General features: G+C 28.5%; 3 protein-coding genes across 4 annotated transcripts in view; 2 read left to right on the top strand and 1 right to left on the bottom strand.

The window, feature by feature from the left end:
* MS3_00004089 (uncharacterized protein) overlaps window positions 1-7,469 on the top strand; it is a 34,796-nt gene extending 27,327 nt beyond the window's left edge. The window contains exons 20-22 of one of the 2 annotated variants that reach the window (XM_051211979.1): window positions 1,232-2,955; window positions 4,300-4,494; window positions 6,234-7,469. In XM_051211979.1, the coding sequence (XP_051073301.1) occupies window positions 1,232-1,520 (289 nt within the window). In that variant the 3' untranslated portion in view covers window positions 1,521-2,955; window positions 4,300-4,494; window positions 6,234-7,469. The remainder of the gene's footprint in view (window positions 1-1,231; window positions 2,956-4,299; window positions 4,495-6,233) is intronic. The other variant, XM_051211978.1, reaches the window with a different exon arrangement.
* MS3_00004078 (uncharacterized protein) lies at window positions 43-15,251 on the bottom strand (the record flags this gene model as incomplete). The annotated part of the gene is made up of 5 exons (XM_035733214.1): window positions 43-171; window positions 267-517; window positions 8,471-8,828; window positions 10,980-11,080; window positions 15,245-15,251. The coding sequence occupies 5 exons, from the start codon at window positions 15,249-15,251 to the stop codon at window positions 43-45; spliced, it is 846 nt and encodes a 281-aa protein (XP_035588391.1).
* Window positions 15,252-21,988: 6,737 nt separating this feature from the next.
* On the top strand, window positions 21,989-27,329 carry MS3_00004067 (uncharacterized protein; the record flags this gene model as incomplete). The annotated part of the gene is made up of 2 exons (XM_012944270.3): window positions 21,989-22,391; window positions 27,051-27,329. The coding sequence occupies exons 1-2, from the start codon at window positions 22,263-22,265 to the stop codon at window positions 27,327-27,329; spliced, it is 408 nt and encodes a 135-aa protein (XP_012799724.2). The 5' UTR covers window positions 21,989-22,262.
* Window positions 27,330-27,983: the final 654 nt, after the last annotated feature.

Genomic DNA, 27,983 nt, shown 5'->3' with positions numbered 1-27,983 from the left:
TTTGATGGTGGTCATACACTAACTCACTGTCTTCTCGCGGGATTACTGTTGTTTACGAAATTGAGAGGACGAAAAGTGAATGTCCGGCACTTTAACCGGGTTGGTAGACAAGGAGAGTCCACCTAGGGGCGTTAGAAAACCTTGATTCCAAACCAATCGTGCACATGGGCTCTAGAATCTCATCACATTATCTTAATGGTATAGCAATACCTTAAGGTTATGTAGTTTTTGGTAATGATTGGTAATTTATTTCCTGTAACAGTGACCTTTGAGACATCTTTTCCGGTCCATATTTCCTCAACAGTTTTTGTTTTCTGATTGATTGTGATCACATCTAGTTGGCTAATTTTCCTGTTCCCCAGGGTCATGTTTCTTGTTTGTTCGATTTCAAGTTTCTTTACACCTCTACCTTTTCTTTGTATTGCGTCGTTTGAGGATAATATTGAAGTGTTCGATGCCAGTTGCAATAGACCCCGTCCATAGTAGAATAGTCTTAGTCGTTTGTTATTAGGAATTACTGCAAACTAAATCAACCTTAATAAGAGTTTTGTTCCTCTTGCGACATGGGCTACCAATCAGGGATCTTTAGCAAACTATTCTGGGCTATTCTTCCCAGTTGTTGTCAAATGCTGTTTATAGTCTTGATGTCTGTGTCCATTACCCAATGGCATGTGTTATTTTGTCCGTCCCTTTCTTTCGCTTTTAGGATTGCAGGTTAGGGCTTGCCTTACGTAGTCAGGCTTGATGGTTTCCACACAACGTGTTCTGCTCAACTTCAGTGTCCTTAATTTCTTTCTCAATTGGCAACTGGTTTGTTTTCTGCTATAGTAGTTTATAGTTAATCTTCTTTGCACATTGTATCTGGAGTATCTTATATAAACAACTGTTTATAAATACATGTACCTTTTCGATACTAATGGTTATATTCCTCCAAGTTTCAGCTCGGTATAATAGCACTGATTTAACGTTAATGTACAAAATCCTGACTTCAGTATCGCATGCCGGTTCTTCTGAGTTCCGGATATTCTTCACTTCTATGACACAACGGAATCCCAATTCATATTCATTTTCTACAAGATTTAATACCTGAACCTGTACTCAACTCTGTGTTCACTGTTATCTATAAGGAATTCGTAATTGCTCTCTCTATAAGCAAAATAAATTTATGCTTTTTTTCTCTCATCTAAAATTTAATGTATACATATTTCTTTGTTTACTTTGGTTTTTCTAGACTACTCCTATCTCATTGGCTGCGTAGCAATCGTCCTGGTAGTCGTTTGCATCAATGTGCTTCAGATTTACTAGAACAGATGAATAAAAAGTTGAAAGCGTTACAACAATTGAATATCCCCACTGTTAATGATAATATCATTAATAGTAACAATAGCAACAGTAGTAATACTGTTACTAATTCTTTAAATAACAGTAATAATATTGACAGTGAAAATCTAAGTCCTGTCAATCACCACCAATCACAACCATTATTCACTACTAGTCATTGTGGAAAACGCAAACGGTAATGATGATGATTTTATGTTAATTGAAATATGCGGTTTTACATTTATTGTGTATATTTATTATTGCCTTTTTTATTCTTTACTATTTATTTTTGTACAGTAAAATCACTCTATATACATAATGAATAGAAAATGAGTGTTTTCACTATCCCTTTCCGTCTTCGCTCTCTATAATAAGTCCTGTTTTGATAAACGTAAGTATGTTGTTACTACTTTTCTTATTCTCCTCTCTGAACCACTTTTGAAAATAATGTCAATTGATAACCTCTTTCTTTTTGTTTCGATTTGTATATGTTGATCATTTGTTTTTTTTGTGTATGTGTGGTTTCGTTCTTTATTACTATGTGCAGACTGTTATTGAAATTGTAATAAAATATAGAAATAAACCAATTATCAATACACGTAATTCCTTTCTTTACGTTTAATCTATCAGTTAAATCATTTTTATGTGATATTCTCATAATGTTTCATAAAGGATAAAGAGATATGTGTTTTTGATTGTTTTGTAAGAGCTAATGTTTAATTTCACTTCTTGTTTTATAGCTTATTAAAGTGTTTATCCAGTAAATATTGGAAGATTTTTAAAAGCTTTTTCAAGTAGTTGGGTAAATTGTATTATTGTTTTCTATCCTTCAATAAACGTTACCTGTAAGTCTTTATTTAAGAATTCTTATTTACTCTTCAAGTTGGTGAATTTATTACTCAATGAGATAGTATAGTGAATAGTTTTCGTAACTATTTTCTTTTAGTACATTTTCTGTTAGTAAGTGTAGAACAAAAGTTCTAAATTGAATTAGTTTAAATTATTATCTTTAGATATAGTCTGAAACCAATTTCAAGAAGACTGGCAAAATATCTGAAAGAGAGCAAACAATAAGATGTGATATGATGTTTTTGTTTGTGCTGACCCTACTTACTTTTGACCGTATCTCATCCGATTTTGAATCGTTGGTTATAATCAAAAAGCAAACAACTTACTTTATAAGTACTACTTGCCACCTCTCATGCTGATCTTATTATTTCCATTGAAGCGATAATCTTATCCTCATTATTAACTGTTTAAGAAAATTGAGTTTTTCATTTGTTTGTGAATAGGATGTATTTTCATTCACTACTGAGAATGTGAATTCCATCCATACTGATTATATATTATCATTTTTCTTCATTGATTACCACCTAGATTTTGTAAGTATTCTATAGAAATCAATAATCTTTGGATTTTTATCGGGAACTTGAAAATACGAAATACGATCATCTGTTAATTATTTATAACTTAGTCTTATCGTTATACTCCATTTGTAAGAGTTTGGAATTAACCAATCCTAGTGTTAGATACTGCAGTTGTTCAGTCTATTGTTGGCACATCGGCCTCTTTATATTATCATCTAGTCACATGCATCTTCGTTTTTGCACATGTTCATCGTACTACCTAAAAATAGTAAGTAGTCTGAGTTGTGTCCAAATATTTTACATGAGTATCACGATGTGGTATCAGTTGATTTGTTCTATTCGTTTTATCTAACCTCAGATTTCATTGCACTGGTTCATCTTTATGATGTTAATCATGCTTCATTTTCCTTTAAATCTTCTAAACAACGACCTGTGTAGAGAGGTAATTGAAAATCTTCAGATATAATTTAGTAATTTATGGGATGTTATTCCGTTAGAGTTCGATGAATTTAAAACATGAGTATATTATTACACAAATTACACTGCACAAAAATAGTGTTTATATGCCATAATTGGCTTTCAGTAGTATCAATTTATCGATAGTTCATTGTCTTATTTGACCGATATTTGGAGAATCGGATTTCCAATGTTCTGTTAAATAATCTATGTAAATATATATGAGAAAGCTTTAGTTCTTTGTTGTATCTAAGGTTTTCACGTATTTGAATTCCAAGGCTTAACTCGACATCCTCAATAACTAAACTGTTGTTGATTCAATTAGAGGATAACATATTCATTCGGTAAAAGTAATATTAAGTGAGAGCTATTGATTATGCGACTTTTCAGTTCTAGGGTTATTTTGTCTGGCCAAAACCAGATAATTTTCGAAAACCAAGGAACTACATATTGTAGATTTGTCCTAGTATGAGACTGGTTAGCCTATTAAATCAGTGTTCATAAATATGAATAACAACATAGATGTCTCAACTGAAATGAAGAAAGTTATGTAACCGATTGGAATAATTTCGAATTCAATTACTTGTATGTTTGCTTTGAATTTAGATTTCATTGTGGATAGCTTCCATCAGTTATTGACATAAGCTTGTAAGCCTGTCAATAGGAAGAAAACACATGTTTACAATTTCACCGTAGAGTAAACCTAATATCTGAAATGAGGAAGCAGTTAGAAATGTCAGATTTCGTTATCTTTAAGCCATTATTTCGTAATCTTATGATACTAAACGAAAAAAGAACTTAGATTATTGACCGTAAACATGTACAACTCATGTGAGAATATTTAATTCTGGATGATTAATTCCGAATGATTCAATAATCTTTGTTTTTGTAAAAACTACAAAAACATTCACCTTCCTAATGATACGACAATTAAAAATAGTCATGGAAATATGTGTACTTTTATAAACATAATAATGACAATAATGACTTGTCATTCTTATGTTTACAGGTAATAACTATTTCCCAATAGGTGGTAAAATTAATTATATAATAGCAGTTTTTCCTCGGTAATGTCTACCTGTCATAAACCAAGAATACGATAAATTGTAATCGTTAATAATCTTTGTTGTTTAAATTATTTTTTAAAACCTTTTAGGCTATAATGAGACAACTCAGTACAGTTATAGTTTACACTATTACATTTTTGTATAGAAGGAAACTGCTTAATTTTGGTTAACTCGGAACTATTGGTTAAAAATAAACTATCCAATGAAATTAAAATTGTAACTAGCAATCACATTGTAGTCGAAATGTGCAACTCAAGTCTTTAATAAACCAATGATGATGAAGAGTAAGTGTTAATGAAGTTAGCAAAACAGTATTGCAAAATCAATTAAATTCAAAGATGTATGATTACATTGGCACAAATTAAAATTTCGAAACTCACTGATGTTTTCATTTTTTTAAGTACATAAATGTATCATAGATACAAATTATTCACTATGTACAACAGTTTGACTAAAAATTAGTCGCATCAATTTTTTTTGGCCAAATGTAAACCAAAAAACTGAACCATCAAACCTACATGTTCATGTAGTTAGATGTGAGTGCTCCCTATTGTTTTCTAACAACCAACTGAAAAATATTTCACATCTGGTCACTTTAAAGTGTAAGTTGGCTAGTTGACGCGTTCTTGTGATGTGGAAAAAATTCAAAAAAAGTCGATGTCTGATCTATAATGATTATTAAAATCTGATACCTTATCGACGACAAACGTTTCACTTTAACAAAGTTTTCATCCACAGTAAATCATATGGTAAATGAAAATACATTAACTACTATACGCTTATATTCTTTTCACAGCTAAATTGTTTGTTATCTTAAATTAGGATGGATATTTTTTTCATCATAATATAAATATTTTTGACTAAGTAAGTAGAAAGAAAGTAACGGTATAACATGAATTTATTTGTTTCGAGAGTTCACTACAGCTGCTTACAAACTAGAAATATTTAATTATTTGGAAAGTAATACAATATGAGAAAAACTAGATTAAAATTAGCTTTGCGATGTAAATGTTGATTAATAGAAGACAATAATTATGAAAAAATTAAAAGGTTTGTAAAAACAATTGTCTGTTTCTAGGTTGAATACTTTCGCTACTGTTTAATAATATTAAATCTGTTAATAATAAACTGATATAATGGATAGTGTCTTAATTGATTAGAATCGAAGTGATCTATGGAATTGATTTGCTCTCATCAGTTATGACATGTACTTACATTTTAGGAAGTAGTAACTATGAGACGTATTGAATTAGTTATATCTTCTGTTTATAGCCGTTTCACTCTGTGATGATGCTGCTGCTTCACGTTCATAAAGTGATTTTTTAATCAAATAATGTCAAGTCAGTTCACCTTTTGCCAATCTAACTGTTAGGTTGTGTAAATCTCTTGTAGCATGTACCAGTTTCTCTGATAGAGACCTTTCACGATTAAAGATCAATACCAAATACTGAATAGTGATCACCGATTTTCAAGCGTGTCGCTTATGCGATCTATGAAGAATGTAACTTACAAATTCTAACCATTATCAATATAATCTAAAAGCCTTTTTTAAGAAGTAAACTGATTCCACGTCATCAATTAGTTTGTATTTTATCAGTGAAATTTTAATTAGGATCGGTTGTTTTTATCAAAATTTTATTTAGTTGATGATACAAAATGAAATCAGAAAAGTTAGAGAAATATAAAGCGTCTTTTTGTCCAAAGAAAAGTGTGTCTTACCATTTACTCTTATGTTAATATTTTATATTCAGTAAATTGATAAACAGTTAAAACTTGTTTAACTAAGGAATCAGTATTAATTGAAGAATAATTAAGTAACCAAAAACAATTGGAATCAGTCTTTTGACTTAGATCTTGTCTTCTCAGATGTAGACATAATCATTAGTTACTGAAATTAATTATATTAAATGACAGATGAGGATTTTAACACTCATTCATGTTAACAGATACATATTGTATACTGAAATTTAGCAAATTAACAACTTTAAATTTATCCTTAATTCGTTTTGTATTGTTTGTTTAGATCTTCCTATTGGCGTTTGGGACTGCAATTGATCAGTCTCTTATTGGAATATGTGCACTCTGTGCGGCTTGTTTTAAGTCATATATATTATATGGAGAGATAGATGACGGCTAGCAGTGGAATCCAAGACTTGCGTTTCGTCCTATTTCGAACTCATCAGCTAGATGTACCTTCGTCCCAGGGTTGATGTTCACTCTGGGACTCGAAATCCTTAGTTTATTTGCATTTAATCATTGGTATGCTAAAATGTAAATGAATGTTGATGATTATATTGTACAAATTAGTTCATTGCACGCTACTACATTTTGTTATAGACGTGCATGATGTTGTTATATCTACTGAATTCATTTTCAAAAATGTATACTTTCATAATATAACTAACATTTTAGTACTGTACGCTTTCAAATTTGTTTGTTTTCCTCAACTTTATTTGTATTCTGCTTTACACATTCAACTAATTAAGAAGTTAATAAAATTTAAATGATAAGCTAATATCAGTGCTGAATGCTTGTTAATAAATTATGTATATCATTTATATTGGCTTGAAAGTTTTATCGTGAAGAATGAAAGAAACTTATCATTAGACTGTTGTATGTGATCGGCTGGCATAGATTTTAAAATAAACTATAATTCGTTCTCCATTTGCAATTTCCCCACTAAATTGTGTATCAAATATTACATTAATAATAAGGTTTTTAAACATCTGATGTATCTTAGTATTTTTGACGTTTAACAGTATAGTTAGACAGTTTTAGAGGTGTTGTACGCTATGAAATCTATGGCAATATTATCATCTCTTAGATATTAGTTCTATCAAGAACAAATTACATATTTGTTGTGATTTACTCTATGGATTACTCAGTTTAATCATTATGACAGAATTAGTTATGGTTTTAATAATTTGGAAAAAGAAACCTATTTCTTAACATCATATTTTCAGTACATGATAATCATCGGTGTTGGCCCTTTCGTATTGAACATTAAAAAAACATACAATTCGCATTCACAAACATACAAGACTAGACAAATCAATAACTTTTTATCAGAATGGAAACAATAACATTTGGGTTACTAAATATATCGGGTAACACAATTCAACCGTTAACCCAATGTCGTTGGTATCGGTGGGTATAAAAAACGTACATGTCTTTACAAAAATATTATCCAATTAGTCACCTTGTTTGTGTGTTAAGTCGCTTCGCTAGAAAGTAGAATTATGTAATGGAAATAAGTCGGTTGTCTGTGTAGAATAACAGGTAGATTTGTAAATGTATCAAATCCTTATGATTTAATTCTTGCATTGGTTGTTATTTAAGATATTAAGGTCGCTATCTTCAAGATAGTGAATAACTGACTGATGAATGAGAAAAAGTGATATTCATAAAAATTAACATTCTTGCAGTAATTCGATGTATTGATTTTCGAAAAGCGATAATAATAATACTCTCGTTCAATCTTTGATTAAGATTAACTGAAGATAATCCATTTCAACTACCATTTCTTCATGAGAGCCTAAAAAGCTTGGATATTTATCATTCATTGAAAGATACCATTATTGGTTTGAATCCTTATGCAGATGATACATTCGAGTCGATTTAACTTTATGCGAATATTCGTTAACGCCTGAACGAATTGTTTGTCAGAAATTAGACTCCAAGTATACAAGAAACACTGTTTCTAAAAGTTATATTTGAAATAATCTCAGATTGAAATTTGAATAGTTCAACAATGTGGTCCCTCAAACATGTCCGTACTTCAGGGAAATAATCGAAATTAAAATTACCAAAGAATATATAACGTTTAACGATCAGATCTACATTGAATGCTTATCCAATCATACTCAGAAATTGACTTTAGTAAATAGGACACCATGAGTCAGGAAGATGTAGTGTCCGTTGCTATATTAAGCCCACACAACTTATTATAACTTCCAGACAAGTCAATCTTCACTATTCTTGAGTCACATTTCGAGCATGTCAATTATTCGCTTACCAACCTTAACTTTTTATGTAAGCGTACATGTACACTTCTCATTCTATTCATCACTTGTCTGTAACGTTTATCTATCCGACTAAGAACATCTATTAACGCTTGATTACATCGAGTTGACTCACAGGTTTTCTCCACTGTGCGTCATTTCGCTCCGTTTTTCCTTTGCGTTCTTTGATAATTTAAAGGACTAAGCAACTGTTCGGCTTCATCATCATAATGAACATCCACAGTAACACACAATGTACTGATCGATGACATATCTACTGATGCGGGTGATGCATAAGTAACTTCTAAGCTCGGTTCAACAGTTTTATCACAATGACTAACTTTCTCTGACAGAAATTTCGTTGAACGACGACCACGACCACGACTACTATATACACGATGAAGACGAGCAGGTCTTCCACGACGTCTAGTTACATGTACATTATTTGTGTGTCCTGTTTCCGTATGCTGATTTCCGGTCGATTTATCAGGATCTAGCTCCTCCATATTCTCAAGAGGATGATCAGTTTTCTCATCTGAATTCCCATCGTATGACGTAGGATCATCAGACTCGTCAAAAACAACAGAACGACGTTTTCTCCTAACTCGATTTGTCTTCTAGTTAGAGAACAATGAGAATAATATTTGTTATGTGTTGAGTTACATAATTTTCGAGATCTAGAGATACAGTATCTAATAAATTAAACTCAATCAATATTTCAAGTGTTAGTCATAAGAAAATTCGTTGTTTTCTTAACGATCTGCGTAAAAATCTGTTTAGATTCTGATACGTTCGTGAAGTGTGCTAATAATTTCACTACGCCGATTACAATAGAATGATTTATTTATTTATATTTAAACGCATAAACATAGGTAAAAAGAAGCATCAAATACATTCATTAGACTTCTTAAACAACAACCTGGTGTGCGAGGGACAATGAGTAAGTCTTGTCTGGCAGTGGTTGTATATGCGTGGCTTCTGAGTGCATTTCATGAGGCAGAGTGGACTCTTTAGCCTCGGTCCTACCAGGTATTTGGCGGCTACATTTCCAATGTAATTCGCGCTTATTTGTGTAAGTGCAAAGTATTTAAAATAAAAAGGAATATCTAATAAGTTTGTAAGTGAAGTTCTGCTATGTTAATTTATGAAAATCTTTTTTCTAGTAACGCTACTACAGGTTTATCGCTCTCTGTTATTGTTCACCTCAGCACGTTAGCTTGTGTTACACTTGTATATATTGGAATGAAGCTAGAGGAAAGTCACTAGTTTTAATCTTAAGTTAATAGCACCAAAAGAAATTTTTGATTGTAAACTTTGTAGTTTCGTCTTTTGAGATATTCATTTATTCCGTCTTAATATCTTCGTTACTTGAATTCTAACTACTAGTATTACCACCCTGGTCATATCCGTGATGCTTTCTATTGGTTATTACTTGTATATTATCCATTTTTGATTTACAAACAACTTTGGCTAGTCCAAAATTGTTCATTTATATCTTAAGACGGTTGTACAGTTATTCAAGGAGGAAACCTATTTAAATATTTTTTGGTTTGTACATTATGTTCAAATTTAGATTTGTAGAAACATGTAGTCACTCGTGACCTAGTTTATGAATTTCATTGGGAAGTTTGGACGGATAGAATTAAACTATATTGGTGGTGAAACCGATACCCGCGATGTTAGGAAATGATCGTCATGATGTGCCGTATATTGATTCAAATATGAACCAATGGATCCTTGATTTTAAATGTAACACATTTATCTTATGGCCTTAAGTTTTGAAGTCCAATGTTTTATAATGTAATAATTGAAGTCTATCGATAAATGTCCAAAACTATCACAAACCTTCTATTAATCATTGTTTCTGAGTTTTAAATAATTCACTAGCTGAATTTACTTGTCGATCAAAATCATTATAGATCAGAAGTAATCAGATCATTGAACAATCTCATGCAACTTATCTTTTTGAAAAGTCAAATTTGATCAAGCAAATAAGTCATCATTGTATTTAACCAAATATCTTATCAATACAATACAAAGTTAATTGTAATGCCTTAACCACAATGCTAAATAAAGCCGATAAAAATTTCTTATCAACTTTGCAAGGGAAACAATGAAACGTTAACATAAAAAGTTTTTTGTAAGTGTACATTTTACTTATTAGTAGTTAGATTGAATAAATAACATTTGTTTCTTTCTTTTTATTGTTAACAATGCACTTGTATATATATATATATACGTTTTAAACATCCAAAACGACTTTCATATCATACTTAAGTCCAGTTTATTTTTAACATGTCACTTGAGATTAGTATAAATTCACTGTTGAATTATGTACATATATGTATGTATTGTTTACAAAAGATAATGATCATCTTACATGAAACGAATATAATACGTCATCAAACATTGACAAATAAATAAGTGGGTGTAAACGACGTTTGTAATAAAAGTGAGATCAAGAAAAAAAGAAACAGAGGAAAAAGCAAAAGAAATAATGGTTTTGTTTACATTGACTTAAATGTAGTACTATGGAGATAACTTATCAAATATGCTATTGGTATTAAACAAAACAACCAATTTTTAATCATTTATAACTTTAGTTTGATTTAAAGAACACGATCAAGGAAAAAATTTTTTTTCTTTTTGAGGAAAACAAAGAAATTTTATACTTTCAGTAGATGATAGTTAACGTTCAACTTTTCACTTACTTACTTACTTACTTACTTACACCTGTTAATCCTCGTGAAGGAGCATAGGCCGCTCACCAGCATTCTCCATCCAACCCTGTCCTGGGCAATTCTTTCCAGCTGCTTCCAGTTCTTATTGATCCTTCCCATATCTGCTTCTATTTCCCGACGTAATGTTTCTATAATGAATAAATAAAAAGGTTGAAAATTTGTTAAATTTTATAGTTTTGAATTCATTAACATACAGAGGTTAAAATGTATATTTGAGTAGTCTTTATATGTGAAAATTATATTTCAAATAATCTCAGAGATTGAAATTTAAATAATTCCAACGTTTCGTCCAGTTAACTTGATTATTACCCTAAACAAGTTCAGGCAAGTTAGCTGGAGGAAATGTTCGAATTATTTAAATTTCAATCGCTGACTGCTCTATACTCGGTGCCTAATTTCTGTCAAACTATTCGTCCTAATCTTGACGAATATTTGTATATATTTGAGTAGTTTGAGTTTATAAAGAAAATCTAGTAAACATATCAGTTTAGGGGTAGTGGTTTATAAATGTGATTATATGAATTTAGAAAGAACTGTAACATTTGACTGAATATAAACAGAAAGGACTGATTTGTTTAGAATATTTCAAGCATTTCTTGAATTACTTAAGGGTTTACAGATTATATTTATTGTGATTGTAATTTTATGATTCAACCATATTACTGTTTCTATCGTACCCGCGTCGATTATTACTTATAATTGAAAGAACGATGAACCATTGTTATTAGGATGACGCGAAGTAAGAACATTAAGACTGGTTGAAGTGATGTCTCCAGTCGAAAATGAGTTTTACATCTATTTTAGTTATTAATTAGTAAACAAAAAGTCACATATATGAAATTGTAGCAAAATCGCACACTTTATGTCATACTGAACATAATTTAATACACGAATATTGTATCCTGGATATACATCTCTCTGAAGTAAATCAATGTTATATTGAATAAAATAGCACATGGAAATAAAAAAAAACAATATTGCACTGAAAAAGCACCATTTTAGAAAAAGTGTAATTTACACTTTCACCCGGCTACATGTGTTACATTATTATGGTTGCACTTTATTTTTTCTTATTGTTATCTCCAGAAGCTTAGATTCTTAATATACCGCGTATAACTTGAGCACTTGAACGGTAGAACTTTCTCAAGTTGCAAATGAGAAGACAGAAGACAACTGAAAGGAATGTTATTACAAACGGTGTCATTTATGGTACAAAATTGTTAAGTATTTATATCTTTTGGTAAAAATAAAATCGTCATTATTGTTATCTAATTCGCCCACAAGGGGGTTATTAGCATTTGTCCAATAGGGAAGCTACACGTAGAGATTTTGGAACATTCTTATAACAAATGATTGGATGGAATATCTTCGGTTCTTTCTGAACTTCTTAGAGCTTCCTCGAGTTCACCCATGGACCGTCTTTACACTTATTCAGTTGAAATGCTTGTGATAACTGTTTTTTAAAATTAGTGTATTAAAACTGACTGCCTAAATTTTTTGAACTGATTAATTTTTAATGTCAACTGTATGTACTGACTCATAACTATTTAAGGCTTACAAATTCTAACAAAATTAAATACTGGAAAACTAAAATCGAAATTCTGAAGTTCTTGGCATATTTCACTATTTTATTCATCTTTTGATATAAGCAAGGTATATATGGGAATTCAAGCACTTTTTTATACGATGGATAAATAAAAATAATGATAGCGTCTGAACTGACTAAAAAAGCATTATTAATTGAATATTCATGGAAGATATTGACTGTTTAGTTCATTTTTAACATTTGTTCGAAATAATTACAGTTTGAATGCATATGAAAGAGATATTTGTTACAATATTATATAACTTGTGTTGAAGGCGTTTTACTGTTCCAAAATTTCTCATATTGAATAAAGCTTTCAGTATTACATTTCAATGGCAAACGATTTTAATTAATAATGTTCTCCAAATATAAAAAATTGCATTAGAGGATCACTGTTTAACCCATAAGTCAGGTTCATCTTATATCACGTGAATAAGAGTTAATCTTTATTGAGTGAAACAGAGAGGATAGAGCTATATTATTCATTGTTACGAAAAAAGTACATGAATATAATGAAACATCATTTTGTTGTCTTAACATTTTCTCATACTAAGCTACTTTTCATATTAGTAATTTTTTGGCTATTAAACACATATCTGTATGGGAATTTGTGGAGATTGTAGTATTTTAACAGAGGTTGAGCATTTTTACACCAGATTGAAAATCCCGACTTCATGGCCTACGTGCGGGATTGTGGATATGAATTGCTGAGTAGTCCCATACTGTGACGAAAAAGCCATCTAGTGCTTCCAGGTTTTCGATGGTGGTCTAGATTAGATTCATTCGTGAATCCAACTGTTTAGATAAATATCTTTTTTTTGGTAAAGATAAAAGTATTTAGAAATTCACTAGTTTGTCTGTTTAATTATTGTGATAAACAATAATTGAACTTTTATACCTAGGGAAAAAAAAGAAACAGCTGTACAGTAATAATGAACATGTTGACCGTGTAATCAATGAAATGAATGTTATACTGTTTATTATCGATTAAAATAAACAAACCTGAATTGTAATGTATGCAGTTAAACTTCATGATTATCAGTAAATAATATAAAATGAAGTTTAGTTTGTGCAGTTAAATAGTAGGAGATTTCTTTAGCCAAACTAACACTGTTGTTTACCATTATAAGCAGATCAATTATATAATTTTTAAGCTGTAATAATGCCAAAGCAAATCAATCCTTTAATATTGGATAAATGTTGAAATAGTAAAATGATTTTTATGTTTAATGAATTTAAATAAGACATTTAAAAGTTTGTGTTTGATAGTGTAATCTTGTACATAAGTAAATTTTTATGATGTAAAACAAATACTTTTTAGTGATAATACTGAATTGATCAGTACGAAAGCAACATATGTAAGATATATATATAAACATTTATAGAAGTCATGTATTTACTAATACAAAGGAATGACTGGTACAGTTCAACCAACTCGTTATTGAGGTATATATGACATATTCCATTGAATCATTACAATCTATGGCAACTTGATATGTTGATCATTGAATTTTGTTTCAATGTAATGAAGGTAATTTACTCGTTTCAATAGTCAATAGTTGTAAGTTTGTTCATGAGTTGTCTGAAAGTGTGGTGTGTGCTACCTATATTGATATAAGTAGTATATGACGCGAGTCAGGAATGTAATGTTTGGCAGCAGAAGATGGGGGAAGATCAAGAAAGTCAGAGCGGAAATAGAATGCAATTTGTATGAAAATGCAAGGCCAAGGAAGTCTGAGGCATTTTGAAACAATTGGTGGACATTTTGCAAATTAACGATTTGATATATGGTTCTCAAATTTTATTCAGATACTCCGTAATTTTGTTTAAATCCATTCGTTTGTCCCCACCCGTGTTCTGTTCACTACAAAAGTAGTATAAAAGAGTAATTCATATTTGAATATTTGATTCATGAAATACTTTTATTATGTTACATCTCATTTTATACAACCTAAATAGGAACCTAATGTTAACTGCTTGTTTCTTGAAAGCTATTTTCAAATATACTTACATAATCTTACTTTGAATGAACACTAAGAAATAAAAGTGTTCAATCCGTTTTAAAAATGATTTATAGTAAATCCAGTACATTTTTATCAATCTTCCATATTCATTTATGAATAGTTTTTGAAAGCTTTTTTATTTTCTTTCTTATTTGTTTCCAATCTCTTCTTGAATCAACTTAGTTCTAACTAAATTTGACGGAATTTATTCTATTTTTATAAAGAATTTCATTTAAATTTCAATGAATAATAATAAAATTTAGTTGAAAAGTTAAATAGCAGACATTAGAAAAAGTTATATATTTTTTAAAAAAAGTTTTAGACAATGAATTGCATTAGTTCTCTAGGTAACTAGGTTCAACTATTTACATATTCCTCTTTAACTAACTTATATCTATTCTATAATCGAATTCCACATTGAATATTCTTAACTAGATTTCATAATTTGTTTAGTACATTGTAAATGTTTGAATTATGTATTTTTATTTATTTATTTATTTATTCGACAATGCCGATATTTAATTTATATTCCCCCCTTGAACAAACTCTAACTAGACTATTGAGTAAAATATTTCAAAAAAAAAATTGTTTAAATTATAATTCCCGGGAATTTTGTTTTTTGAATTTTATTGTTGTTTTTTTCTTGACAATATCCTTGTTATGTTTATCGTTTTGCTTTTTTTTATTCAACTTTTATTATTTACTAATCATTAAGGAATATTTTTTTTAAAGAAAAAGTTTTATCATGTTTCAAAAGAAGAAGAAAGGAGGGAGAGAAAAAGAAAAAAAAAGAAAAGTAGAACTCTATAATTTATTATTTAGTTTACTACCTACATTATTTCAATGAATAATATGTAGATTCTTTATTGTACAAATCGTTTCATTATTATGACAATAATAATTATTAGTTATTATAGGGGAAAGGAACACACATGGAAAATAAGGAAAAGAAAAGTTAATTAATTATTATTATTGTATTTTCCTTTGTGAATTCGAATAATTTTTAAAAGTAGACAAATTGTTTTCATAAATAATAATGAATTACAATGAATCCATTCAGTAAACAGATTACCCACACACACACACTGTTAAATGTACGTTCCCATTATTATATTCTTATGTACTTTTTATAAGACAATTTTCTATAAAATAATTCTAATTGTAAGAAATAATGAATAGTTGAATTGACATAATTATAAATGATGATAATAATAATGATAAAATGACATACTACTTTTTTTGTTTGTTTGTTTGCTTTTTGACAAAAAAAAAGAAAAAAAAGAACAAGAAAAAGAAAAGAGAAGAAACGAATTCACTACTGTTAAGCTATTTTTTCATCTTACAAAAAAAATCATATAGGAACCCATTATTGATATTTAAGGGATAATAAGCATAAATGAATAATTAAGTGTGTTCTTGTTTTTGTTTTGCTTTTCTTCTTCTTTTCTTTCAATAGTGTTTCCCTTTTACAGTGTTATAATTATCAAACTAATTTGTAAGTTATTATTGTATTCTAAAAAAATAACCTATTGAATCTCATTAATATTATACAATTAGAAGTTATGATGTAAGTAATTAGTTAGTAGTTAATGAATGGAAATTATTCATTTTATTATGTATTATGAATATATATTTATTATATTTTGTTTGACTTAACATAAATATTAGTCATATAATTCATTGAATTGGAAACCATCAAATTATGTCAGCTATAGACATTTATTCAAGTAAATATCTGTTATAAACAATATAAATGAATAATGTAATGGTTAGTTATTCAAATATTGATTAATAATGAAATCAATCATATTGGGACAATGTGAATAAACTTGATTCCTTCCGTTGTTAGTCGATTACATTACCATTAAGAATGAATAATGTAATTATAAAATTTTACTGATTGAATTTTAGGTCAATTCAATGTTATGCCTAATCATCATCAGATTCAACCTTTTTTCAAGGAAATATAATCAAATATTAAAATGATCATATTCGTTCATGAAGATATTTGATTAGATTTCCTTTAAAAAAGCTTGAACTAGATGGCCAGGTGAAATGTTGGATTTACTTCAAATTCATTCGCTGAGATTTTACAAATATATTCTTCCCTTTTTTTAATGTCTTACATCAATTGGACGCCCAAATACCGCGGAACTATTCAATCATATTTTAAAGAAAGTTCATATTACATTATCATTATTTCTTAAAGATGTTGTATGTTTTGTTTTGAACTAAAAATTTAATGCTTGTCTAGTAAATTAGTAAATTCGATTGTAAACAGTAACATTCTTGTTATCTACATATTATTTTTGATATGACGTTAAACAATTACATTAGTTAAATTTCATAATTTAGGTTAGACTTTATCGAATATATAGAGTATAAGTTGTTCGAATCAACATGATAGTCTATATTTTACTTCATTGTCAAATGCAGTTGTAGATCATTTAAACGATATAATCATAACAGATACAGGATAAGTTTTACATAGTTTTTACTTTTTACCTTTTCATTGGTTGTCCTTATATAATCATCATCTTTACATTTCATATGCAAGAAAGTGACATTTTTTGCCTGAAATAATTTCAACAGATTGTTTATTTTCAATCGTTCATTTTTTACAATGAATTTTTGTTAATAAACTATTCTCGTCAGTAATTATTAACCATTTATTAGGTGTTCCAGTTTGTCAGTAGTACATATTATCCTTACTGTGTGGACTAATAACTTAACCAGTGATATTTTTTAAGCTGACATGTAAAAATGAATTCATATTATTCTTACTTCGATGATTGTCTTCATAAATTTTGAATCAATAATAAGAACTATCTATCCATACATTATTCTCATTCATGCTGTAAACATGTTACAAACAGATTCTGTTCATTATTCATAGTTAAATTTGTGAAGAGAAAATTAGCAATAAACATATTCAATGAAAATATATGTGTTAAATAATGTTTTTGTACAATTTTTTAAACGTGTGAAAGTACCGATTATAAAGATGCATGCGCACTATTGAGGAGTCCTATACTAAGACGAAACGGTTGTTCAGTGTTTCCAGGTTTTCCATGATCTTTAAGCTTTGATCGACTTATGAATTCAACTATTAAAGGATTATCATAATTGACTGGAAATTATTTTAGCGCATAGAAAATTTATATGATCTATCAAGTTAAACTTTATGCTTGTTTGTGGTGAATGAAAATTTCGTGGATTGGTTGAAGTTAGATATTAACACCGTTGGATGCCAGCTCAGTGGTCTTGAGGTTAATCGTTCACTTGTGAGATCGATAGGTCTTGGGTTTGAATCGCACGGGAGGGATCATGGATGCACATTACTGAGAAGTCTCATACTAGAACGAAAGGACCGTCTAGTGCTTCCAGGTTTTCTATAGTGGTCAAGCTTTAATTGACTCATGAACTCAACTATAAAATGAAAAGTATTCTTAAAAAAAAATAAAATATATGATATCTAAGTGTGAAAATAAAATCAATGTTGTTCAAGGTTAAGTTATACAAATAATCCTAGGTGAGTAGAAACATTTACAGCTTTCAATTGTAATGGTGAACACTTCTATGTTTTATGTGAATTGATCGACTTTTGGATAGGGATTTTAATGAATTGTAAGTTTTGATACATTTTACTCTCTTATAATGAATATTGGCTTGCAAAGCAATCATAGATTTAAAGCAAATCATTCTTTTTAAAAAGTGGTACGGTTTGCATTTGTCTTGATTTTAAGTTGCTTTATAAATTTGTCATAATCTAAAAAAAAATTACATTTCGAGATTGAATTTCATAAATTTCTCCAAACGAACGAATGCTAAACACTGGGTAAAGATTTTCATTCCAAGACAAATGGTCTACATTAAACTTCACATGTTATAAACATTATGTCATGTAAAAATGGTTGTTCGCATGTGATGCCTTATTTGTTTAGAGGTCAAACAAAACCTTTAAAGGAATTATTTTTTATAAGGTTTTTAATGTGATGAATGTTTTTGTTTTTTATTCAGAATTTTGTGCTGCGCTACATGACGTATCCCGTGCTAATTATACCTAGCTTGGTCATAGTGAAGGTTATTGGATAAAATAATAGTAATAACAGTTACCAAGAATGTGGGTTTGGCATCCGGTAACTTGTGTTACTTTTTTTCCCAGTTATTTCAATAACAGTTTTCACCTAGCGTTCTTATCCAATATAAAATGTCATGACTAAAAATTACCTCTTAAAAATTCTATTATGTAACTGATTTAGAGGCGAGGTACAATTAATGCGACAAGATCACGAAAAGCACGTTATATCTCTACAGTTAGTCGGGTATATTGTTTCTGACACTTCCCAACAAATTTTATTCTTCGTTCAAACTAATTATCCTTTTAGGAGAAATGAAATCTGGTTTGGTATGGTATAAAATAATGTAGTTACGTAAACTATTAAGTATCTAGAAAGCAATGGTAAATAACATCTGTACATCGAGATGACCAATAATGCTGTTATACAATTTATTTTGTAAAGGACAGTCACATGAGTCTTCCAGTATGCTTTAGATCATTTATACACAGAGATGTATAAGTGGTCTCGTTATTGTAAATGGATGCTATAGATAGTCGTGGTAATGAATGTCAAGTAATGTTCGTTTAAGTAAAATATAACTGATAATGACAGGTGTAACAAAAGCCAAGACTTTTGTCATGGATTATGTTAGTTGTTTAAAATCTATTTTAAAAGTAACTCATTAAATATCTAAAATCATCTTATATGCCTTTCACATGTGGAGGGGTGTGGAAAAAGATTCTAAGTGCTGTTACAGTGAAACATTCATATATGACAACTAGTTCGAGAAGAAAATTTCAAGATTATGCAAGAACCACTAAGTAAGAAATAGTGATTGGGATTTATTTAAACTGATTTGAGATGAATGGAAAATCTAGTTGGTCAGTTGCACTTGACACTCATAAAATAGCATTGCGAAATAATACCAACATCATTTTTGGAAATACGCACAAACAGTTGAATTTTCAATGATATAAGAGCAATATATTCAAATGGATTTAAAAGATTTATTTATTAGAAACTCTTAGAAACAAACTTTCTAGAACAATCTCTGTAAAAAGTAATAGGCATTAAAGACAGTTTTTGTTGTTGTTAATGAGCTCCAATAAGTAGTTACTATTTAAAAAGATACTTGCATCTGTATTGTTTATAAAAGTCAGATTTTCGTGCAACACATTGTGTTTCATAAACGTTTGGTGTATACTCTGAAGAATGTACTAAAAAATCTAGTATATTTTCTGAAACACGTTTTCTCTAATACCTATATATAAATATACATTCTCTAAATTTATTAAAACAATGACTTGCTTAAAGAGAAACAATGCATTTGTTGAGTCTCAGTGAAAGAATTTGAAGTAAATCCAACGTTTCACCTAACAATCTGGTCCAAGCTTTTTCAAGGAAATATAATCAGACTTACCGAATATGAATATGTACATGGTTCTCTGGTTCAATGTAAATCTCAGTGAATAAATTTGAAGTAAAATTATCGATAATTTTGATGTTTGATCACATTTCCCTTGAGAAAGCTTGGACCAGATTGTCAGGTGAAACGTTGAATTTATTTCAAATTCTTTCGCTGAGATACACTCTTCCTCCCTAATGTCTCACATCAACTAGGCGCTTAAATACTGTCAAACCATTAGATCAAATCTAGACGGAAGTTCTTGTTTAAAGATCTGTTTAGTTTAATCAAGTTAAGATTTTTATGAAAACTGGTTGTCTGGCAAAAAGTGAATATATCTTGTTATTTGTTATAGTTTGGATGATCCTGTCTTTTTTTAAAATTTTAGGTAGCTTTATATAACTGATGAGCATCTTCTGCAGATTGATTCGATGTAGCCATTATATCAAAATTTTCTATTAAACTGATGGAACGTGTCTAACAGCGGAATTCAGAGAGTGAGTTTCGTTGTAATTTAAACTTACCAAATGAGTGTGTGTGTTTGAATTCAAGTATTGATGTTTGGGCTGGTATTAAATTTTATCACCTTTAGTTTACGACACTCAACTGATTGTACATTGAGCTATTGAGTTCAAGTAGACTCTAACTTGTATAACGTGTATAAGTTCAACCATAACTCAATCGACTGTCGATTTCTTCATTTCTATATAAAGTGATAAAAAAGTTCACATTTTAAACCAATTTTATAGTTGATATCATGAGTCAATTGAAGCTAGACTAGCATGGAAAATCTGGAAGCATTAGATTACCGTTTCGTCCTATTGTGTGACTCTTCAACAGTCCTCACACATGATGTATCAGTCTTGCGCGTGAATGCTTATCCTCGAGACCACTAAGTTGACATCTGGCAGTGTTAATATCTTACTTGAACTAATCCACAAAAAAGAGCAACATATCCACATGCCATGGTGATCTAGCTTCAATTGACTTATGATCTCAACTATTAAAATTACTATAATATTCACAAAAACCTCTATTGATAATCATTTCATAGTCACTTTAAACAAAATCATTCTGTTAAGAAAGAAAAAAAGGTGATATCTATTTCAAAGTATTAATTTATTGCTTTATTTAATTTACAAAATTACAAGGTAAATTTTATTATTGTTCAGATAGTTTTTATTTCATATTTCATATATTTCTTTAATTTTATATTAACACTTAATGAATACATGTATATATATATATCTCTCTCTTTATTCCCTTTAAACAGCCCACAATGAATCAACAATAATAAGTACGTAAATTAAAAATCACAATGATTATTAATTTCTTTTGTTACTAGTCTGAAAAATGATAGACAAATATGTTTTTTTCGTCGTTTTCTTTTTTCTTCTTTTTTTTTTAAAGAAAAAACCAGAGAATATACATTGAGACAAATAAAAATTGTCTTCAATGTTCATGTTCTATAATCAATAATATTTTTATTACTTTTTATATATTACTAAAACTAGTGAATCAAGTATAGTTGATATGGGGAACAAAAAGAAAATAAAAGGGGAATAAACAAAGTTTTTATTTTATAAACCATGACAATTAGTTTCAACATTAAATAATGAGTATTAATTATTAATTATCAATCAAAATAATAATCTTTGTACTTTATCTTATATTGACAATTGCTCTTTTTGTAATGTATAAATAGGTTATTATTATTATTTCTTTTTCTTTATTTTTTTTTATTTTTATTTTTTTTCAATTTCACAATTAAAAACAAATGGAAAGCGGAATATTTTTCTTTTATTAAAATATGATTGGTCATCTCTAAGGGAGAAGTAAAAACATAGTTGTTTATTATAATAATAATAATAAATAAATAAATAAAGTAACTATTCTATGATATGAAAAAAGAATATTTCCCTAATTAACCAATCATAAAATTTGACAAAACTATATAAATATGTCTAGTGTATATTTAATGTAATATCATGCATAACGTGATATCATAACTATATATATATATATATATATATTTACATAGAAAACATATTCATAAAGTGAAGTTCATTTTTCTACTCATTTTTCCCTATAAAACATCTAATTGTTTTATTTATTTCTTTCATTCATCATAAAACTATTTGTTTATCATTTAATCATTATAAAAGAAATTCTTTAAAAGAGAAAAGAAAGCGAGAAAAAAAAGAAAGAAAGAAAAAAACAAAACAAATACAATCACTGTAAGATTATTTATACTGTATGTATATACACATATATATACAGAGTTTATTCATCAATATGAAACAAATCATTGAAATTATCACTTTTCTAATTTTATGTTCAATGGCTGAATATATGCCAGTTGGTCAAAGTGTTTCATTAAAACAGGTTAGTGATTATATTTGTTATTATATAGTAATTTTTATCCTAATTTTATGTTTTATCATTTGCTTATTATTATCAAAGTCAAATATTTATTAATTTACTGTCAATAGGTGATTCTTGTGGTATTTTATATTTAATCTGTTGAATAGGTAGACGTTTTTACAAGATCTTGTTTTCTAGTATTTATTCGAAAGAAAATGTGTACGCGCACATTTCAAATGACTAGTTGTCAAAGTAAATACTTCCTTTTTTCATATAGATAAATATATATATGTATGTAATTCTGACCATTTGAAACGTATTGAATTTCGTTTAGCTTCTAAACGTTTACTAAGGGAACTAGATTACACAACTCTTAATTATGTTACGATATGTTTTAAAATCTCTAATTGTTCATAATTGTAGTTTAAGCAAAAGATAAAAAACAGGAGATCTGTTAATCACTAAATGCTTAAGGTTGCAATTTCCAAACTTTCATTTAGAATAAATGTTTGCATAATTTTATTGCAAAAATGTCCAAGAAAATGAAAGCTGAATTTATTGATGTTGCTTTATTCGATTTCGTTACACGCATATATATATACCTTAAAGAATATGATGATGTGGGATCTATTGTTTACTGTTCTTGAATATTCAGTCCCAATCGATTATTTTATTCTTTTCTACGCTTTTAACATTTGTAACCATTAAACCATAAAAATAAAAGTTTTTTTCTTCAAGTGCATATACATAATGATAAAATTTGTCAAGTACAAAATAAATTTACACTTATGTAAAAGTATCAGGAATGAAGTATTTTCTCGAAAAAATGCCAACTATTTGTAAATAAATAAATAAATAAATTCTCTATTTTTCGTAAACAAATAAACAATATTTTCTTCTCTAAATTAATCAATTCTTAGGCAATTAGATGTAGAATACAGATATACGTATATTGATTTCGAATAGGATATTTTAAGGAAACTAAAATATTTCCGCTTATCTAAATGAAAAGAGTAAAATTTGGCAAATTCATCTATATACATAATGATATATTGAGATGTATTATTAATAATGACTTTATTCAGTTTATTTAATATATAGAATTCTTAGCACAAACTACTTCATCAAGTTTGCTCTCCTTATTTCTTCATCTATTCTGATCAGTTTACCACTAGTTAGATGTTAGCAGTTCAAGAATTGAAATCTGAACAATAATCATTCTTTTCAATGCATATTAACATCCAACAAAATGTATGTTTTACAGTGAAAGATTGTAAACGTTTCATAAACACGCCTAAATAAGTTATGCAAGTAAGAGACATAATGATGTGTTAAAACAAACAAAAGATAGGTAACTTATTGAGATATGTTGATATCAAAAACAGATATTCAAGCAAACTGATAAATTATATTCTATGTAATTAACATTGAATTGACAAGTCAATGACTGGATCAAATCCATAATTTGGATTTCATCGGTACTTATTATTTATAGCATCAACAAATATTTAAAATTCCACAATTCAATATATATTATCATCTATATGAAAATTTATGTATATAAATAGTAATTATTGTTTTATACATAACAGAATCTAAACAAGACGTTTACCGTTGAAAAGTAAACAAACAAAAAAAAGAAGATAAAGGTTACTTTACATTGTTTACTACTAAGTGGTTAATACCATAGTTACAAGTAGAATATCAATGATAAAAAAGTTTGTTTAAACTTAATACACCCACCATATATTCAGTATAAAGTTTCTTTTTTATTATTATTTTTTTAATTCAAATAATTTCAAATAACATATTTAATGAAAAATTGAAAAAAGGAATTATAAAATAAATTGAACCTTAAACAATGTAGGGTTTAGCAAACAAGCCAACTATTTTCAAATTGTTCTCTATTAGAGTTTATTAATGTATCCATAGGTCAGTCGAAGCTAGAACACCATGGAAAACATGAAAGCATTGGGTGTCCGTTTCGTCCTAGTATGGGACCTTTCACCAGTACATATCCACGATCCCGTCCCTCCCCGCAAGATTAGAACACAGGACCTATCAGTCTCGCGCCAGGCGCTTAACTAACTAGACAACTGAACCGGCCGGTATCCAACAGTGTTAATATCTGATTTCAACTAATCCACGAAATTGCGCCACCGTATACCATTGTCTTCAGTGAGTTGATATCTCACAACAGACCTTGTTGAATTCCACTGGTAACGGCTTTTCACTAGAACTCCAGGGGTATCTCTTGACGTCAGTCACTCGTGAGCAGATGATTATTATCAGAAGGGGTTTTGTGGAGACGAAACGACTGTCCAGTGCTTTCAGCTTTTCCATGGTGGTCCACCTTCAACTGACTCATGATTTCAATAAGTGAAATTTCTAAAATCTTCACAAAACCTCTTCAGATAGGTGTTTAAAAAAATTTTTTTTCAAAAGAAAAGGCAGTTTTATTTTATTATATTAAATTACTTTTAACTATACACATGGAAATTATTAATTAAAAAAGATGGAAATTGAAGAAGAATATTAAAACGTAGTTTAAATTGAATATATTCAAAGAGTCTTATTCAAGTTATGAAAATGAAAATGAAAATCTATTGAAAATAATTTAATTTAATAATATAAATTTCCAAGAAGGTAAATGAAGTGAAATGAAGCATTTTGAATATACTAAAACTAATGAAATTTTATTACGTTGTTCATATATATATATATATATATTCTTTCATAACCTTCATTGAAACTCTATCCTTATCATACTGGTACTATTTACTATACATCATTACTTTAAGTTATACAAGAAAAAGATAATACATTTAGAAAGGAAGACATTTTATAGATGTGTATGTAGTGAATATGACATAGTTCAATGAAACAAAAGAATATGAGTTAATCTTCGTTTACTCATCGAATAATTAATGGTTGGAACAAATTGCCTGAATAAATGGTATCAACTTCATCGATGAACACTTTCAATGAAAAATTATTCTTTTCTTAGAAAATATTCTATAAATATGAACATAGATCGATAGACCTAATATTCTCTATGCTAATGATTGAATCAAGATTTAAGAGGATTATTCACTAAATAATCATAATAATACGACTTCATAACTAGTTTTGATGTGATCTGTATGACTTTAATTTTCTTTTTGTTGTTGTTGTTGTTGTTGAAAGAAAACATAAATGTCAAACATTTTGTCTCATTCATAAGTTGTTCATTTAAAATTGTAATAGCTCATTTGATGTTGTTCATTGAAAACGATAATTTAGCGAATAATAATTATCACTGATAATCTATTCACATTAATATTTATTATTTTGCTTGATCAAATTTATGAATAATTTACGACCGAAATTATAAGAAAAAATACACATATCAACATGGTAAATTATTATTGATTAATAGTGTCGTGATTTATTTCCCCCTCCCCGCACAAGGAAAAGATATTCTGCTTTAATACACTGTGAAACGATAAGAATTGGTTTTGAATAGTCAATTTTGTGTTAGAAATAATGAAAAAGAGAATTGTCTCAAGTTTCCATTTAGTTTAAATAGTTTGAGTTGATGAAGTGTAGGTTGCTGATAATGTTTTATTAGAAAGTTGTCAGTTGCATTTGTTAGTATTTCACTGTTAATGTTCAAAATTGTATCAGAACCTAGGGGTTTTCGCTTCATCATTAAGTTACCAATTAGGCATTCAACTGTTCAGGGATATAAATTCTCTTTGTAATTGTTTGCATTTTTTTTGAGCTGTTGATGTTGACGATTGTAATTTATCAATCTCTTTTAGTATGTGTACATGGTGATTGAATCGTCTCAATATTGCCATTTAATCACATGTTCTCTATTAAAGTGGAATAATGGCTATGATTCGAATACGAATCCTACCAAATCATAAAACAATAATAGTTTATTTGAACATTCGTAACATTCATAATCACTTCATCATTATTGAACCAGACGATATTAATGAAGTTTCCAAATAAACTTCATATCCATCGCAAAAGGTAGTGTCTATTCGAAGTCTGCTAATACGAAAAACATCAATAAAGATAATGTAAATTAATATTTTATCCTAATTGTTAAAAACTGAATAATATTCGTCTTATTTAGCGGCATGGGTAAAATAAAACTGAAAAATATTATTATTATTACTTTAATGGTCACTTCTGTTTAATACCAAATCGTAGCAGTTTAAAAATGGAAAATGGATCACGGTTGACATGAACAAATGTACTAAAATAATGTTGTAGAAAGTTTTACAACTTCATTTATTCATAATGTTCTTGTAAAGAATAACTGCCAATATGCTGCTTGGCTCTTTCTTCTTTGAAATTTATATTAATAAACCTTAAAATATAGTCTACTTTGCTTGGTAAATCATATTTGTTTGCATTAATATTGATGTACTTAGTAATTAATGATAATCAGAGACAGTCTGTAAACTTTGGTTATATGTATGATAGAAATTATGACTAGTTGAAAAGAGCTTTGACCATCAAAAGTCTCCTTTCTTATACAAAATTTAAATGTTCATCAGCTATTTTAGTAAACATAACATTACTTTGAATTCATTGTTTTGTTGTTTTTGTATAAGATTATTCTGGTTACGGATCTTAAGAAATGATTCTATTTGTTTTCTCTTTTTTTTTTCTTTCAAACTCTAGTTTAATCCAGATAATGAAGCACTTATTAATGAATATTTTTCATCAGAAAAAGTCGATGAAGCTGCTGAACATTGTTTACGTTTAATTGGTAGTAAAACAATTGTATCACATAATAATCATAATTATAATAATGATGAAAATAATTTAAGTTATACAGCACGTAAATTAAAATGGAGACATTGTATTCTCAAAGAATTAGATCGTATTAATCGTGGTTTATTTACATGGAATATTGGTTCATTATTTAATTATCATAAAGATATGAATACGGTAGAATAAATTCAATAAATAGATCATTATTAAACAAATTGAAACATCAAAAAAAACAAAAACCATAGAAACAAAAATACTTTAAAAGAGACTATATTTCTTTTTTCAACCTCAAAAACAATAATAATAATCATAATAAATGAAGATACTACTTGTAAAATTGTAATGAATTTTATACCTGATAAATATTATTCTATAAAAATTTTTTTGTTTTGTTTTCGTTCTACTATTTACTCATACATAATAATAATATTATTGATATAAACAAAATATTTACATTTTATTTTATACTTCCCCCCCACATTCCATTTTATTGATTATTAAGTATCTAAGTTAAATGTTTTGTCACCTTTTTGTTTACTTGAAGAATAAAAAAGATCCAATAAATTATTGATCATAATTAGGAATAATAAGTAGCTCTTTATGAAATATTCATATGATTGAAAGTTATCTAAAATCTTATAAATTGAATAATAGAAAAACAAATAGTTTAACATCAAAAGATCAAATTGATGAATCTTAATTGATTCATAATCTATTCATATAGTTTTTTATAAGCTTTCAGTTTATCATATCCTATTTGTTTACATATAGTTTCTTTTGTCATAACATTCAACTCATTATGCATTACCTATAGAGCTAATAATTTTAATTCATTTGTGT

This window comes from Schistosoma haematobium, chromosome 1 (assembly GCF_000699445.3).
Source record: "Schistosoma haematobium chromosome 1, whole genome shotgun sequence".
Classification (NCBI taxonomy): domain Eukaryota; kingdom Metazoa; phylum Platyhelminthes; class Trematoda; order Strigeidida; family Schistosomatidae; genus Schistosoma; species Schistosoma haematobium.
Note: the sequence above shows the minus strand (reverse complement) of the source record. Positions and strands in the feature narration are given on the sequence as shown.